Genomic DNA, 17,211 nt, shown 5'->3' on the forward strand with positions numbered 1-17,211 from the left:
GAAAGCTACTGCACGCTTTCCCAGTTTGCAGCTTGGGAGAAGAAGAGGTATTACATAATCCAGTTGCAACGTGACTGCACTACCTTTCAACACAGATTTGAACTCTGCTCAGAGGTGCCACTTGGTTGAAGCATAAATGATCTGTTGTTGTGCAATAGAAGCATATCACCTTTTTTCAATCAAAATATGACTGCATGTTGATCTGTGTGAAACTTGGTGGCTTGCCAATTGTCTAGGATGCAAAACCTTCTTAAACTCCTGACCGAGATATTCACAATCTCCTGGTGAGAACATACTGGGTGTAGTGTTTTGAATATCTCTGGAGAGCAAGGAGGTGGCATGCAATCTTAAAACAATTTGATAATCCTCAGCATTGTCTTGGAGAAAATGTCTTTTACACGGCTCTTACCGGGCAGTTTAGGTTCTTGGGAAGTTAATGGAAAAACTAACAGGCTTCTCTGTAGTAAGGTGTCTTCCGCTGGAATATCTATGGAAGGGAAAGCATGACAGCCAGTGTCTTGCTTTTTTTGGGAGAAAAAAACCTGGTGAATTTCTGACACCAGCCAGGTAGGCTTGTGCTTCTCAGCTGTTTGAATTGAGGGGTCACTCAGCTGTTTGTATTGTTTGATGTTTGGCGATATTGGTGGAAAAGAGTTTCTTAGTGCTTAAAATCTTTTGTTTTTTAGGTGCATTGGTTTTGGGGATACAAGGAAAAGTATTGATAGAACAGTGAACATGAGCTGCAGACATGCTGGTCTTAAGTGTCTTTTGTCTGCTGACACTTAGAAGCAGCTTCCTGGCCAGATGTTTGAGTGTTGAATTATTTTGTTTAGTTGTTGCAAAATATCTTCAAACTGTAACTTCAAAACTGATACAGGTAGAAATTCCCCTGTCAAACCATTCTTTTTCTCCCTTTTTTTTTCAGTACTTCATTTCCTACAGACAGAGAAAAGCTGGTTTCCAGCAACTGTGCTGTTCTTCCCTCTTTGCTTCAACTCCTAGAAAAGAACCAAGTGTTACAGTAATACTAATTTTTTCCCTTTGCTCTTTCCTGCTGTTTTTGCCAGGGTTCGTTCCCACTTGTAAACAAGTGGTGCAGGGAAGACGGAGAGATGGGGGAGGAGTTCGGACTCACTGTGCAAATACCTACAGACATACTAATCTAAATTGATGCCTCGTTGAAAAAAATCACAGGTGAAGTAAGCAGCCAACAATGGCTCATTCAAAGGCTCTCTTAGTGCTGGAAAATTTTATAGGTGGCAAATTTGTTCCTTGTTCCTCCTACATAGACTCCTATAATCCATCCACCGGAGATGTCTATTGCAGGGTTCCAGACAGTGGCAAGGAAGAGGTGAGTACTATCCACATGTACAAAAAAGTGAAAAATGTTAAATGCATGTAACTAACCTTTTGAGTGAGAGAAGATGGAAGTGAGAGAACAGAAAAATGATGACTTCAATGCTAAAACAAGTAAATTCTTGATTATATTATAGTATTGTGTGATGCACTGCTGTGGCAGCAAATGCTGCAATTTTTTTTATATTTTGCTATTAGAAAGTTATGGTGTTCTAAGCTGGTATGAATCAGTAAAGCTTCAGTAATTTGTGTGGAGCTCCTTCAGCTCACATGGTAGGAGATGCCTTATGCATAAGTTCACAATAACACCCAGACAGGCTGTAAATATAAACAATCTGTGAGAACAGTGTTTATTGATCTCTTCTGTAAATAAATTTAGAGACACCATATGCAACTGTGTTCTCCCTTAGTGTCTTGAAGATTTGCACTTTTCATTTAAAAGGGTTTTTGGCTTGATGTCTCTTCTCTGAAGATGGTAAAAAGCTTTCAGACCTCTCTGATTTTGATATTAGCAGTTGGATATTCAGTGGCTGTGATGAATGTGTTTCCTTATAACCTACCCTCTCCTCTGCATCCATAGGGTTTCTTGTGCTCTCTACTGGGGTGAATGTTTCCTGGAACATTGTACGTATTCAGATGTGGATAGGCAATGATGTTCATCAGGGGAACTGCAGTTTCATTGATGCTGCTTTATAGGGGACCTACAAGTCTGTGTCCAAAATTGTTTCAAACTTACTGAAGTGGAAAGTGACTGGACAGGCTTGGATAGCACAGAGGGCTTGGAAAATATTGTCAAATAGCAGACAGCATTTTGAAAATGTTTTTTAAAACAGACTGCTACAGTGCGTAACTGTTCCCTTTGCTTGCATTTCAGCCTTATTGACAGCTTCTCTCAGCAGAAACCTTTGCACTCTAATTTCACCGGGGTAAATATTTGTTAGATGCTGATGACCAAGGGTTAAAGAGTAACAGATTGGGTTTGTTGGAATACATCTGTGTAAGTTCATTCCAATCCTAATTATGCCTGAAAAGTTTGCTCTTTGATGTGCAGGTGCAAATCTTCCTGTCCATTCATTTGCAAAATCATTAAAACCAGAAAAATCTGAGAACGCCAGAGGCTGCTATCCACTCTAGAGATATAGTTGAAGTGTCCTAAGAGCAATGCTTTTCTCTTTCAGCTTTCTCAGTCAGTGCTTGTATGTAGCAATGGGAACACAGTTTAAAGACCTGTAAATTTGATGAGTGCTTTAGTCCTGCCTTCAGGCAACTATGCAAGAAGGTTGTGCTCTGCAGAGCTGGCATCCGCTGCTGACTGATGGAATATGCTGGAGAAAATGCAATCTCATACTACTTTAGGTTATCTAGAGATACCAAATAAGCATGTAGACCAGAGTTCAGCAAAGGACTCAGGGTGCTGTTTTCTAGCAAGGCTCAATGTCCAGTTGCATATTATCTTGGTAAATTTTACTGGGAAGTTAAGTGAAACAAGGGGAGACAGTGAGTTTGTTGCTGACCCTGGAGTTTAACAGCAGGTCAGCTGCTGTGGCCATTTTAGCCACTTTCTGCCAAAAACACGGAGGAGGTTTGTTTGTTCCTAGGAGTTAGTTTGTTTCCCAGCTAGATATCTTAAATTCTACATAACAGTACCACAGCAAGATGAGCAGGTGCCCTGTATATCCAGAAGACAGGCTGATGAGGACTAATTAGTGTTGGCAAATATCTACTTTAAAAACACTTCTCTTTAAAGAACCTATCTCCTGCACATCATCCCCTGCAAAAGCAAACATCTTGTTCTGAGGGCAGTCCAGCATGGGGTATTTTGATAGGAGCCTTTTGTGATGGGTCTGGATTGTGTGTTGTTTCTCTGTATCTGTCTCATGCAGAAGAGGAAAGCAGAAGGAAGTGTATCAGACACAGGAGTTCATAGTTGAATTCTTATGTGTGCTTTCTTTGTGGCTTTACTTTCTTTGCTGTTTTTTGCTAGTCAAACTAAGTAACTGTTTAACCTTTGTATGCTTAGCTTTTCTCTACAAAACTCTCTCCTTTTTTCCTCTTACTTTTTATTTGATTAATCTACTGCCACTTAATTTCTTCCCTTGCTGGTTTTCTCTTCTGCTGTTTGTGAAAAAGCAATATTTTTGTCCTTCTTCTAAACCCACTGAAGGGTTAAAAATGCAGATAGTATTGACTGTCTCCTCTCCTGGCAGCACCTGGAGGAGAGCACAGAGGAGAGGACAGATGAGCAGCAGCAGCACCTCAGGATGGGAGGGTGGAAGAACCATTAGTGAAGGTGGTATGGTTTCACAGAGGGTGAACGTTTTCAGGGTAGTGTGGCATCTGCGCTGGACTCACTCAGGAAGCTGCAGTTCCCCTTTCCCAGGCCTGGTTTGGTCCTGCTTCAGCTGTTCAGTGGCTGACAGCCTGCTGCCATTGGCACTTGAGCAGGAAGTTGTTGAACTACAGTTGAAAGAGAAGAGTCTAGGTTTCTGAGCTTGGCCAGTGGTCCATGTGACTCTCCGCATGTTGGTTTATTTCCCACCTTGCCCCCTGCATTGGTGTTGTTCTGGCTTTCAAACTCTGGGTGTTATTTTTACAGGGCCCATAAATTCTGATGTGTGTGGGAGGGGGAAGGAGAAGGGGTAGATAGATTTTATTTTTTTGCTTGCTTGAACTTTTGTGCCCTCATTAATAAAAAGGAGTATCTGTAAATTATTTTGTGATGGTTTTTATAAGACCTGTCACAATCTGAAGGAACAAATTTTTTAACTGAGTTTTGTGGAATTGGTGGAAAGGAGCCTTCAGTGACTTCATGGGAACTAGAAATATGGCAACATTCAGAGAGGTCATAATGGTCTGATCAATATTACATCAGCATCCTCCTAGTTATTGATTTTGGCAGATTTCCAAAACTGAAGAAATTGTACGAGCAAAATTTTAGGAACTCAGCTAAGGCAGCTTTGGTTAAACCACCACTTTGATGCATATATTAGACATTGGGAGTATGGCATAAGCATTACATAGAAAGCAAAAGTTGGGAAATAAGGCAGTTAATTAAAATATGGAAGAATATTGATGACCATCTTTAGTTAGTGTGAGACTGGTAAACATGAAGAAGGAACTGCTTATAAATCAACAGATGAATGATGCAGGTAACTTCATTTAAGAGTCCAGAGGAAATGACTGATGGGACAGAAAGCTTTCTGCTGAATTTTAATCCTTTGAAGATAGGTCTGTTTCAGAAAAGTGGTGGCAATCTGCCACTGTTCAGAAATGTCATGCTGAAGGACCGTGCAGCAGTCATGTACATCTCAAGCAAAATACTAATAGGAGTGATGTGTATCTGTATAAACGCATATAATGATTCTTACCTCTAGTCTTTGTTAGGTGTCTGGTAAGAGAACTGACTAAACCCCCAGAGCTGAAAAAGGAACTTTTTTTTTTTTTCCTTGTGAGGGCATTAATGACTTTCCAGCTGTGATCAGGCAAGATAAAATTTTCATCTGAGTGTCCATTCCCTAAATATATTCTTAGTCCTTGCTTGAACCAAATGGTGAAAATCAAGAGCTAGCAGAGCTTCCAGCCCCTTACTTTTGTCATTGCCTGCTGTGGCTGAAGTCTTGTGTTGCAAGGGTTGTGCATGTTTAGACTGAAGCTGCATTTGCTCTGGGGAGATTCTTGCTCTTTCCTCCATGAGAAAAAAGATTCTTTTTGTTTTGGCCAGTGGCACCTGCTGGTTCCATTTGACCATGCCAGCATTTCTTCCAGGCCTGGAGGGTGCCCCACAAGTTGCTGTAATTTGGAGAAAAACAAGAATTCCAGTGAAAGTTTATTTTCTAGATATTCTGTTTCAGTAACACTTATTGAGTTATGGGGTAGTGTCTTGATAACAATGGAAAAGCTCTAAGGAATTGTCATCTCCCCAGCAATGTGGTCAGGATTATTAGTCTCTGAAATATAAATTTATCTGCTGAGGGTTTAATATTTTCTTAATGCTTTCATTAGCATTCATCATCCCTCTTTTGCTTTTTTAGGTGGAAGCTGCTGTCAAAGCTGCCAAAGATGCCTTCCCAATTTGGTCCTCAAAAAGTCCATTGGAAAGATCTCAGATCCTGAACAAATTGGCAGACCTGATTGAACATGACCTGGAAGCGTTTGCACAAGCAGAGTCAAAGGATCAGGGTAAGAACCGGAACTGTTGATCTCAAATAAGTGTGACTTGCTGAATATTGAAATGGAGGCTTTGGATGAATTTTTTTTTATGTTATGAACTGTTGGAGCAAATTGGAGTAGATGTGCATGAACCTTGAGGAGGTTTTGGACTTGGGATTCCTGGGTGAGTCTTGCTTTTTAGAATTGCTGACTTTGACTTCAGTTGTCAGATATTTGAAATTACTAGAGGGGAGCTGTTGTCATTGACTACATTTGTACTGTGCTGGCGATTACTTGGGCACAGGACAAAAGACATTTCCCAAAAGACACATAAATCAACTTTCAGAGCAGACTATAAAGCAGTGTTTCTCTCCATGATGACAGCAGCATGTTTGTTTTTGTTTCAGGAAAAACTATTACATTTGCCAGAACGGTGGACATCCCTCGGGCCGTGCACAATTTCCGATTCTTCGCCTCTTCCATCCTTCATCACATCACAGAGTGCACTGAAATGCCAACCATGGGCTGCGTGCACTACACCTCGAGGGCATCTGTGGGAGTTGGTATGATTATCCTCACATGCTGAAAAGCTTGGCAGAATGTCTGCCTCCATAGGGGCTCAGCAAAGATTTTTTTGAAAGCATTTATTATCTCAGACTCATATGCTAAACATGGGCTTGTCTGCTAAAGCATCAGCAACTCCATGTAAAATCAGTTATGTGACTTCATGGCAAAAAAAAAAGAAAAAAGATTGCATACCTAAAAAGCTTAATCTCTTGCTCTCACCTTCACAATCTCTCTTTTGTTTCGTCTGTGAGTGAGCATTACAGCTGTGGATCAGTGCAATGTGCGGAGCACTGAGCTCCTGCTCCAGCAGAGAGAGTGGGATCCCCCTCTCCTTTGGGAAAGCTGTAGTAGTCGGTGACCCCAGTCCACTTGGATGGAGAAACCACTGTAGCTGGGGAACTGCTGAACTCGGCCACTAGATGCTGCTGCTGCTGCTTCAGAAAATAAAGTGGTTGTCCTGAGCTGACAAGTAACCGTGTTGTAATGATTTCATTATTAGGTTATGTTATACATATAGTACAAAAAACATATAACATTAAATAGATGTCAGTTCTCCACATTTACACTTAAATTACTTACAACATAAAATTGGCTATCTTAGAGGACCCTGTTAAAACTTTTCTTGAGCAGTGGAGAACACAACTTTTTTTGGTAAAATTATTCTCATAAGGAAAAGTCCTTCACTGAATCTGCTCCATCAAACAGAAATAAATCCCGTGGCTTTTGTAAGGAGTCACACATGACAATTACAGATTTTTTTTTCATAATTTCCTATTAATATGTAAAGTGAAATATTCCTAAAGGCAATTACTGAAAATAATTCTGGTCATTCAGCAATTCATGGGAACAACAGTTTATATAGAGATAAATTCTGGCACTCATAAGTTAGACTAAAATTTATCTGGAAAATGTATACTATATGTTATACAGAGTTTCTTTAATATTAAAATTGAAAAATAAGAAACAGCTTTAAAGAGCAGGAGGAAGCAGGTATATGATCTGAGCTAGCACGTTCAGCCTGGAGAAGAGAAAGCTCTTGGGAGACCTACAAGAGAGCTTAAGAGAGAGGGACTTTTTACAAGGACATATAGTGATAGGACAAGGGGTAATGGCTTCAAAGTGAACAAGGGTAGGTTTAGATTAGATGTTTGGAAGAAATTCTTTATTGTGAGGGTGATGAGGCACTGGTACAGGTTGCATGAAGAAATGGACAGTGCCCCAACCCTGGCAGTGTTCAAGGCCAGGTTGGATGGGGCTTTGAGAAACCTGATCTAGTGAAAGGTGTCCCTGGGGGTTTGGAACCAGATGATCTTTAAGGATTCTCTCAACCCAAACCATTCTATGATTACTTTCACTTGCTCTTTGCTAACACTAAGTATTACCACAGACAAGTTGCTGTAAATGATTGCTATGGCTAACCTTGCATTAATGTTCCTGCAAAATACTAAAAAACTTCCTGAAAATATAAGATTCTGCCCTGAAGAAGCAGCAAAACTTATTCAGAGAGTTCAGCTGATCTCTTTTAGAATAATTTGTGCAGGTCTTTTAAGAAGTTATCTCCCTGTGAGAAATGCTGCAATTTTATTGTACAATAAATTTATTTATTTGTCTGAAAATAAAAGCCATGGCCAGATTCCCTTCATAGATCTGAACTGGTGTATAACTGCTTGAGGTCAGAGAAATGAGTTTTGTATCCCAGCAGACTGACTTCCTGTCTTTGTGGTTTTGTTTTGCAGCTGGTTTAATCAGTCCTTGGAATTTGCCACTGTATTTGTTGACTTGGAAAATAGCTCCTGCCATTGCATGTGGAAATACTGTGGTTGCCAAGCCAAGTGAGATGACATCTGTCACAGCCTGGATGATGTGCAAACACTTGGAGAAAGCAGGTAAGTCCTGTAGCATGCTAAGGAACAGGAATAGAGTGGAAATGTTTGTGTGTGCATCAGGTTTTTTTCAGTTGCAGAAATCAGAAGGTGCTCAAAGACTTTGGGAAAGACTGCTGTAGCTGAATGTTGCACTGGAGAACAAAAGGTTTTCTCTGTCCTCATGCTATCCTCTCTCCTCAATCCAGCTGTTGCTCATTTTTTTCCACTATCTTCTGATGAAAAATTTTGCCCCTCCTACACTCCATTTATGGTTGTCCTAAGTCTGTGGTGCAAGCAAAGGAGCCGTGAGAGAATAAAGGAGTGAGAATCAGCTCTTGGTGACTGTGTCACGGTTGTATTTGGTGCGCTATTAATTAAAACTGGGAGAACAATTGCTTGTTCCCTGAATGACTGTACACTGCATCTCTGATGATGCACATCAGACAAGCTTGATTAGTGGAACTGTTTTTATCATTTAGCCCATGACACATAGATCTGTCTAACATCGTGGATTTCAGCTACTACTGAAGTTAAGGGTTAGTATTTTTCACCCTCGAGCTGCTGGTAACTTTCTAACTTCAGGGACAAAACAAAGTGAAGTGACACCCTTGGAGCGACAGGAGGGTACAGTGACCGCGTGCCTTTGTTCCCATCAGGGGTGCCTCCTGGGGTGGTGAATGTCGTGTTTGGAACAGGCGCCAAGGCAGGAGAGGCCCTGGTGTGCCACCCCGACGTGCCTCTGATCTCCTTCACGGGCAGCACGCTGACAGCCCAGCGGATCACGGAGAAGAGCGCTCCACACTGCAAGCGGCTCTCGCTGGAGCTGGGAGGCAAAAACCCTGCCATCATCTTCGATGATGCTGACTTGAGCCAGTGCATCCCCACCACCGTGAGGTCCAGCTTTGCCAACCAGGTGCCTCCTGCCCCTATAACACATAAACCCTGTTGGCAGCAGGATGGGGCCATGTCTGAGGGTTTGTGTGCATGCTGCACCTACCTTTGGATCTGAATCTCAAATTGCCAAGGTCTATTTCAAGATTGTGTTTGAGAAAGTCCTAAGTAGAAAAATATGAAAAATGCTTCATTATTCCACAAGGAGGGAAACAACGTAATAAAAGGCTCATCTTCATGCTCTCCGTCAGAAGATAACAAGGTGTAATTACTCCTCTCAAAGTACATACATTTCTTATCTCTCAGGGAAGCAGCTGCTTTAAGTCCCACTGCGTAAGTAAGTGGGATGCTTGTTAATTTGTTAGAATTAAATTAGGGGACTTCCCACAAAATTTTACCAACATTATTTGTCCCTCACCACCACCCTCAGGAGAGAGCACCAAAGCCAGGAAATTGTATCTGGGCAAGCGTTAGGAAAATAGCTTGGTATCAGAGAAAGATTATCAGGAAATGAAGAGAGAGATCATTCAGAGTTAGAAATCATGTTTCCTATAAAATATGTTGGAGAAGAAAACATATAATTGATAAAATTAAATTTACTTATGGTAGTGATTGCATGATAGTGATACTGTTTTGCCTTTTCCTTCTCCCTTTTTTTTTAATCTGGAAAAAAATCCCACTTTGCAGTGTTGCTTAATGTAGTTTATGCTCCTGAGGATGCAGGGACATGAGTGAACTGGGTTGTAATTCCTAATACATGTCAACAGTGCAATGTAATATGAACCAATATAGTTGATTTCTTGTTTGTTTCTTTCTTTTTGATAGGGTGAGATCTGTCTCTGCACCTCCAGGATCTTTGTTCAGAGGGGAATATACGGTCAGTTTTTGAAGAGGTTTGTGGCAGAGGCCAAGAAGTGGAAGACTGGGAATCCCTCAGATCCTACAACTGATGTGGGAGCACTAATAAGTAAAGAGCATCTAGAAAAGGTGATGTTACATGGAGTTTATGTGACTTCATCTCATCTTTTAGAGGGCTACAAAAGGTAGTTTCAGGACTGTACAGGAAAGGATCTTGTCATCTCCAAGATTAGCTCTGAGGGATGATAACTCAAAGCCATTATAAGGTATCTTTTTAATGAGGTTTCTTTTGCCTGTGGCTTGGGATCATGTGAGTGCTCTGAAAAAAAATCAAACTCCCTGGGGAAAATAATTTAAAATAGCAAAAGAATATTTCCTCCTGTTTGAATAAGATAATTCTAATGGTTGAATTTATACTCACAAATAGTCCTGAATTTATACTCACAAATGTTGTTCAACAACATTTTCTTGGATTTTAATGGTGCATTTGCCTAATAAGTTAGTTGACAAGTTAAAAGTTTTATTTTTATATCACTCTGGCAAATTCTGGCTTGTACAAAACAGTTTCCTAGAACTGCTTGCAGTAATTTGTAATGGTCTGTGTGTGGAGAGCAGCTGAGATGGCACAGTTAGACACAGTCTGCTTTAGTGACTTATATGAAATGAAAGCTGTGGTGTCAGAGTTCAGGGAGAGCAGATGCACATATCCCAGAACTCTCTGACGCAAGAAGCAGACTGAAAAACCACAGAGTGAGAGAAAGCCAGACCTTTGATATGCTTTCCTGATGCCTCAGAAGATTCTCCAAGTGCTGTTGTTCTGAAGTAGAGTGGTAGAAACACCTGCTTCCTGAGGTCCTTAGTCTGTAGCACCATAGAGAATTTCCAAGTTTTACCTACGAAGGTGCCTAAAAGAAGAAAAAGATAAGGAAATTCTGTGGTATCTCTGTGGTCTTTCTCTAAGGAGAGAAACCAGGCAACAACTGCAGAACAGCAGAAGCAGATCAACAGTACATCCTGTGTCTTCAAGGTAGCAAGCATATGGTAGCAGCAGCCACGGAAACATCTTTAATCATTTATTGATGAGATTTTCTGTAGCATTCATGGCTTCATCATCCTAGTGGCATGTAAACATTTAAAAAGCCTTGCCTGTGAGGCAGGAAAATACTACTGATTCCTTGGAGTAAATTAGTGAAACCATGGTGTGGGATACATGGCAAACTACCCAGGCTCCTGAGAGAAGGGAGGGAGGCTCTGGAACCACTTGTATTTTCACCAAGGGTCCTACCCTTTTGACAATACTTAGTGGGAAGGGCCAGCCAGCAGTGTTGTCTGCTAGGCTAGTAAGTGTTAGGAAAGAGAAAACTGCTTTTTTTTTCAGCAAGAAATAAGCATACAAAGAAGCATAACAACAAAATTTAGGGAATGCTGCCCTCTATTGTAAGAGGGCAGCGTGTTCCAGCTGGAGTTCGGAGGCTCCTGCTGATGTGTGAACTCTTGGGATTTGGTGTCCTTTAGCAGTGATGTTTTTTTGCTACTTCCCCAGGTAAGGAACTATGTGAAGAAAGCCCAGGCTGAAGGAGCCAGAGTCCTCTGTGGAGAGGGAGTGGATCCTTTGGCCCTCCCACCTGGCAACCAGAAAGGCTATTTCATGTTACCCACAGTTATTGCTGAAGTCAAGGATGAATCTTGTTGCATGCAAGAAGAGATCTTTGGTCCTGTGACATGTGTGGTAGCATTTGATACAGAAGAAGAGGTGATCAGAAGAGCCAACGGTGTGAAATATGGCTTGGCAGCCACGGTGTGGTCCAGCAACGTGGGACGTGTTCACAGGGTAGCACACAGGCTGCAGTCTGGATTGGTGTGGACCAACTGCTGGCTTGTGAGAGACCTGAACTTGCCATTTGGTGGGATGAAAGCCTCAGGCATAGGCAGGGAGGGAGCAAAGGATTCCTATGAGTTCTTCACTGAGGTCAAAACCATCACAATAAAGCACTGACTTATGTCAACAGAAGTATTTTAGAGTGAAATAAATGACAGCAATTTGAGTTACCAAAAATGGCTCCTTAGAATACAGGCTGCTATTGTGGCCATTCCTTTCTTGAACTTTGGTCAAGTAATATCAATGACAGCTGAAAATGATCATCCCAAATGCTAATGTTTAAGTCAGTTTTTCATGTTGGATGAGAAGGTCAGTGTAGACTCCACAATCAAGCCATCCCAAGCCAGATGACTTGCCTGTCTTACAAATCCTAAATATTTTTGATATTTTTGACATTCCTGCCTCAAAAATCTGTCCCGTTAAGGCAGATTGGAGAAAGAGTAATATATGACAGTAGCTCTGGTTTGTGAATTACCTTGAGAGACAAAGTAGAAAGCACGTGGTGAGACTAAAGGGGAATCAGCTCATTTTCACTCTGAACAGTGGGGTCCCATCCACCCATATTGCACTTCACTGATATCAGACAAGGTTGTTACTACACTACACTGAAAGCCTGAGAAACTATCTTCATCCTACTAAGTGGTTTTAAATCGTGGGGTCATTACATTCTCTTGATATTCATGGAGACAATAAATGTTTTAATTATAACCTTCTTTATGGTAGGGAGCTGAATCATCCTAATACCTGTTCTCTGAGTATTTTGAAATCAAAGCCTTTTGTCACTTCAAGACCTCAGTGATGGTGGTTTTTACATCCCTGCACAAAAATATTGGCTGCATCACAAGCAGCGTCATTCTTCATTAATAGAACCCAGAATTTACTCCTGAGAGAATGAACTGTTGGAAGTGTTTGTCACCAAAAAATAAAACCACTTCCAACTCTTCCTCATTTGTTTGCAGAGGTTTTTTTAATTGGGTATATCAGAGACTTGTTTGCTTTCAACAAAAGAGAAGCAGAGTTGGATACACCTCACATCTCTGGATGCCACCTGGTTGCAGGGCAGACCTAGCAGCCAGATTGGAACTGTGGGCATTTGATGGATTTGGTACAAGAACTGCCAGTTGAAGGCATGTCAAGGAAATACGTAAAAATTATATGCTTAGTGACTTGATGCGTTCTGAGGAAGCATTTTATTTTAAAAATGGCTAGGTCTAGTCATGACCATGTGGTGGCAGCAGAATACCTGCTTTGGTGTATTTAATCCCCAGTCACTCAGCTGGGAGGGGAATAAACAGCTATATCAGCATGTGTTTCATTCTGCCAATTTCTTTTCTATTTACACATCCTGTTTGGAAGAGCATTAGAACCCAAAAGCTGTGAAACAGTTCATTAGTTAGGGAGTGATGGGGGCATGTGGGAGGCAGACATTTTCAGCAACAGCAGATGGGATATTGGACAATTAGTAGAAATAAATGGATACCTTCCCCCATCTGGATCTGGTCTAGGTTCAGGTTTAATGAGATGAATTTACTTTTAGAGGTTGATTTTATCTTTGCATTAAATATGATGGGAGAATTCCAGATGTATTTCACATGCTGGAGACAAAGGTCTGTGTGTCATCTACGTGATTCTGGTCCAAGATATCAGAGGTGGAGTAATGGGGTGGGGACAGAGCTCTGCAGGACCCCCGGGTGTGGGGTATGGAGATGGTGTCCCTGTGTCCAGCATGGCTGTGAAGATTTCTCAGAAGTGAACTTCTGGGAAACCCCATTCCACCATCACGGTGTCCAGCACCTCAGAGAGGTAAGGGAAGTCTGTTGGTGCTAATGGTGCTGCTGACTTTTGGGCAGGAGAGAGAGCCTATGTGAAGATACAAAATATTGTCCCTTTCTGCACTTTCCATCTCTAATGGGTAGGCTCTTTCCTTCTACGGTTAATGTGCAGTTCAAGTACTTTGCTTATTCTGCTTTTTCTTGCCCTTTGAGATTCCTATACATTTGCACATGCACAGATGTGAGGGTGTTACCCAGTGGGGACATTTCCTGCCAGTAGAAATGGGTAATTATTGTATTTCCCATGCCTACCTTCAGCCTCAGCCCCAAAGGGAGCTGCTGGTGCTTGTGGCAGTGAAGCAAGTGCCATGGGATAGGTTACCTGCTTGTACCAGGAGCTCTCTGTGGGCACATAGAATTTTCCTATATACCAAGAGTTATGAGCTTTCCCATGTGTTTTATTCAGACTATACTTCCAGTGTAGCAACATGTATGAATAACTGTCTCACAGATGAAGCAGTCCAAGGACTTGTTCCTACAGATAATGAAGGTGTCTATTACAGCTGCTTTATTTCTGAGTTTTCTGCTCTCACTCTAAGTGGACAGTAAAGAGGATATCCTGGAGGACAAGGCACACTGATCCAAGTTATGAGCTCTTCAGGCTATACGTTCTGGAATTTTCCAACATGACAGTACAGCTTTTATTTTTGTAGACTGCCCTGGCTTGAGCATTAAATCATGTGGCCATTGTGAGGATTTGTTTAATTACTGTTATGTAAATCTCAAAGAGTTGCTCCATCTGTTAATTCTTACTGATGGAGTTAGTACAGTTCAGTTTAACACTAGAAGATTATCTCACTGGTGTGAGATGATTACTTTACATGTGGAAGTATTAATATATTTGCCATCCTTTATAGCTCTCAATTAGCATAGGGTTATTTCTGTTCTATTTCAGATCTTTTCTCAGCCTGTTTATGTCTGTACCCAGTTGTTGTATAATGCCTGAAAGCAGATTTGCTTAGGGAGACACTGCATGTAGTTTGGAGAGGGGAAACATCAGCTCTAATGTTTATATTCAAATCAGGCTATGTCCATGTTCCCACAGTGTTTGTAACTTAGGCAAAGCAAAACATATTTTTAAAACTCTCAGGGATAAAAACAGACTTGACTTTTTGGGTCAGAGAAAGTTTCATGCCTAACTTAAATGTGCAGATCAAGAGTGTAAGCTAGACTGGTTTTAAACCCCAAGCTTTGAATTTCCAAACTTCGGAAAGCTGTACATTAAGATTCAACTTCACAGATAGAGTCAGATATACTTAAGACTTTCCTCTTAGTAACAACAACAAATAAAGGAAAAAGGAGAGAAAAAAGATAGTGGGATTGTGAGGGAACTGTGAGGAGTTTATTTCCAGCCTTGTCTTCAGGGCTGAGGTTTGTTTTTGCTCAGACTTAAAGCTTGAGCTCAATACCTGTCTCAGCTCTAGAAAGGATGCTGGCTGAAGTATCCAAGTACTTTTCCTCAAGCTTCTTATTAAATTTGTGGATTTTCTGTGTGGTGGAGAGTGGAAAATGAAAATGGAATTAAATTTTCTTAGTCTTAGAGTAAGACCAGGTTCTCATTTTCCACCCTAGATGGTAATTAAATATTCTATAGAAAGCTAAATATAATGAATAAAGGAAACCAACAACAGTTGCAGGAAATTCTGGGACATTTTCTTCATTGAATTCTGTTCCCCTCCTTTCCAAGCATTTGTTTTTGTGCTTGGAGGGTGATGTTTGTACTTAAAGGACAACAATGCACAAGGCTTTTTTCTAGAATACATCAAATCTCTGTCGGTAACATTTGTAAATTAGGTGAAGATTGGGGTATGATGAGAAAAAGAAGGAAGCCCTGCAGTATTATAACTGGTTAAACCGGATGCCTCTTAATGCAGCTGAAGGCTAGTTTTGCAGCCAGAAGCTATGTACATGGTGCTGCCTCCTGAAAAGGAGCAGCTGAAATGGATTTGGAGATTATGAGGGAAAGTGCAACCAGTGTGAGAATGCCAGTTCAGCCAAAGCAGCCTGTATAGAACTCAGCCTGAGCTCTGCCACATCACTGCAATTAACAGGGGAGCTAGCGTGATGCTGGAGAGAATAAGCAGAACTGTGCTAAATCTGCAAATAATCTTTACCTTTGTATGTAATGTAACATTACTGTTAAGTTGTGCATCTATTTCTGTTCTCTTTAACAGAGAGATCTGGAGGGAGGAAAATTACTCCAAATTCTGAAAAAAGTCCTTCTAGTGTGGGACTTGGATGATGTGTTGCAACATCTTTTGGCTTCACAGGATGATGTTTTGCATCACCTTCTGGATTCACAAACACCTGTTTTACCAAGACAGCTGAGGGGGTGTGTGTCTGTGTTCATATGCAAGGAAGCAATTGCAGAGGTCAGTGATAAGTCCAGAAGGGCAGATGCACACTCCTGGGCTTCTGTGTTGAAGAGCATGTTTTGTCTGTTAAAACACAGGAGGTGGTGGAGCACACCTGACGGGTGTGTTCTCTGGTGGGTGACGAGTTAAACACGGCACAGCCTGCCTTGTGGCATTTCTCTCTGGCACCAGGTGTCCTTAATAATATCCTAGAAAATGCAGATGCCCCCACAGAAGGGAGTACAAGGGTCCTGGATGGGCAGTTGTTTAAGGTGGAAAGATGAAGATGGAAGTTGTGACCTGTCAGGTGGATCAGGCCAAGGTTTTTCAGCTGGATGCTACCACTGTTTTTATCCTGTGCTTTGGGAAGGTGTGCTGGACCTTGCAGCTTGGCTCAAGTGAAGGCAGGAGTGCCTGGTCCAAGGAGCCCACTGGGACATGAGGAGGTGACAGACACATGCTGGGCTGCAGTGGAGGCTGAGGCAAAACCACGTGTGCAGCTTCCCCATAGGTATGTGGGGCCTTTGTGCAGTTACGTGAAAGAAGAAATAAGAACATTTCTCTGTGTGTAAGAGCTTCTGTGGGGTGCCCAAATATGCTAATGAAGGGGTTTGTAATATTATTCAAACCCACAAAAGGCTTCTTCCAGGGTATTGCTAATGAGAGCTATCTCCTGATTTCAGAGAAATGGAAGTAATTACAAACCATTTATTGTGAAATGAGGACACACATTCATTCACAGGGTGCTACACTTGTCCAATTAACTCTGAGCTCCTGAAATAATAATGAGAAGATTATGCTACCATTTTAGTAATTGGATTTTCTCTTCCTTTGGGAACAGTGCCTATTAAAGTAGTAGTCTATCCTTGGTTACAGAGAGATTTCATGTTTTTCTTCAAGTTTGGCTGACCCAACAAAAAATCAGGCAAAGTCACATTTTCTGCAGCTGTAAAATGACATTTTCAAGGGTTGACTTATTAAAAAAAAAATAAAAAGAAAAGGAACATTTCCTATTGTTGCCTTAATTTTTTAAAACTGATTTGTTTATACTTACTTGGCTGCAGTGAATTGACTGTATTTCACTGATGAAAATAGGATGAATGCCAAAATGTTTGTTGGTGGAAACAGTAGAATGTCTGTCTGGGATTCTGTCTGTCTTTGGGATTCTTGTGGTGAAATATCCATGTGGTGAGATATCACATGAGTACTTATTAGCTGAAAGTAGGTAATTTCAGTCCTGCTGAATGGCTATATTTTAGTCACTCTTTTCCAAGGAGACACTGGAGTCAGTTTTCCAAGTAGAGGACATTGAGTAGGTTTGATAAGATAACCTTAGAAGTTTGATTAGGAAATTACCTCCTTCCTGTGCTGGTTTGCTTCCAGAACTGCACTAAGCCTTTTGAGGATGGAAAGGATACTTTTGTAACCCATAATTATATTCCTACAGTTAATCATTTTGT

The 17,211-nt window shown here is 41.2% G+C and overlaps 1 protein-coding gene across 1 annotated transcript; it reads left to right on the top strand.

Moving 5' to 3' along the window:
• The first annotated feature begins 1,154 nt into the window (after positions 1–1,154).
• On the top strand, positions 1,155–12,513 carry ALDH8A1 (aldehyde dehydrogenase 8 family member A1). Its single transcript, XM_053939636.1, has 7 exons — positions 1,155–1,351; positions 5,388–5,535; positions 5,913–6,068; positions 7,809–7,958; positions 8,594–8,850; positions 9,654–9,815; positions 11,230–12,513. Exons 1-7 carry the CDS (start codon positions 1,214–1,216, stop codon positions 11,680–11,682), a joined length of 1,464 nt encoding a protein of 487 aa, XP_053795611.1. The 5' UTR covers positions 1,155–1,213; the 3' UTR covers positions 11,683–12,513.
• Positions 12,514–17,211: the final 4,698 nt, after the last annotated feature.

Source organism: Vidua chalybeata, chromosome 3 (genome assembly GCF_026979565.1).
Source record: "Vidua chalybeata isolate OUT-0048 chromosome 3, bVidCha1 merged haplotype, whole genome shotgun sequence".
NCBI classification, from domain to species: Eukaryota; Metazoa; Chordata; class Aves; order Passeriformes; family Viduidae; genus Vidua; species Vidua chalybeata.